This window comes from Perkinsus marinus (genome assembly GCF_000006405.1).
Source record: "Perkinsus marinus ATCC 50983 genomic scaffold scf_1104296953380, whole genome shotgun sequence".
Classification (NCBI taxonomy): Eukaryota; Perkinsozoa; order Perkinsida; family Perkinsidae; genus Perkinsus; species Perkinsus marinus.
The window spans coordinates 1-1,038 of NW_003208474.1; the positions used below are offsets into that span (position 1 = coordinate 1).

The following is a 1,038-nucleotide window of genomic DNA, read 5'->3' on the forward strand; positions in this document are numbered from 1 at the left end:
TTGCCGCATATCCTCAGCGGTGGCCTTGATATACCTCGATACAGTAGGAGCAAATTCCATACCATCTCACGGCACGGCCAAGTCTTACTTCGATATGTTGCCTCGACTTTCATTCCCTTGGTTCTGGATAAGCTTGAGCCAGTGCTGGATGAGTTGTTCCTCGATAACCTGGAAGGAGATCCTGTTGAAAGCATGTTGATGCTCTGAGTGGACTCACAGTGTTCTCAGTAGTCTCGTCCTTGTGATAGTACATGTCCTTCACTGCCCAGCCAACTCGACTTGTCTTCAAGACATCTAATGTTATATGAGGGAGGAGCTGGTTATTGAGTAACTAAACAATTGAAGCAAGCGTTCGAATTTCGGTGGTCTCCTAGGATAGACTCACATCTAAGAGCGTTCTACGGACATTGTAGTTTGGCAGCGCCCCTTTTGCACCTGCAGTCGCATTAGATTAGCAGTTCCCAATAATAGCACAAGACTCACCAACAAGAGCAAGCCAGTCGGCTATCGCGGAGAGTCCTCCAGCCTCAATGAAAGGCTCTTGCCAAGCCTACCAAACATTTCTGATTAATTGAGATAGCGCATGACTCTACCTGCTTAACAAGAATTCCGCGGATTTTCTCCAGCATCTGTAATTTCGCTAATGCGGGTTGTCCTGACATGGACGTGAACGCTGAAATCGAAGTTCAAAATCAACTAATAGCTACCAGTGGTCAAGGACTCCCGATCCGCGGCCGATACATCATACATACTATTCACCAATGACTCCATTCTCTCGAATCTGAAACGTCGAGTGAAGAGACAAGAATCAATCAGCCAATCTCACTTCTCTCCCGAGTCCATTTCCTTCTTCTTCCTACGCTTCTTGAGACGATCGAGGGCCTTTCACATAAGTTGCTACACATAACACCAACCATCACACATCCTACAGGTTGCAGCAGCTTGCTCTCTCGAGGCTTCTTTTCAAGGCTGTGGCCCATTTCTCCATCCTCGCCCTCAGATTCTTCCGATGATGAGGAACTGCTACTGCCCGAGATC

General features: G+C 47.4%; 1 protein-coding gene across 1 annotated transcript; it reads right to left on the minus strand.

The window, feature by feature from the left end:
• Positions 1-88: 88 nt before the first annotated feature.
• On the minus strand, positions 89-771 carry Pmar_PMAR018337 (conserved hypothetical protein; the record flags this gene model as incomplete). Its single annotated transcript, XM_002776455.1, has 6 exons — positions 89-168; positions 218-331; positions 386-435; positions 484-550; positions 594-655; positions 708-771. Coding segments are annotated over 6 exons (437 nt in total), but the record flags the coding sequence as incomplete, so codon positions are not given.
• Positions 772-1,038: the final 267 nt, after the last annotated feature.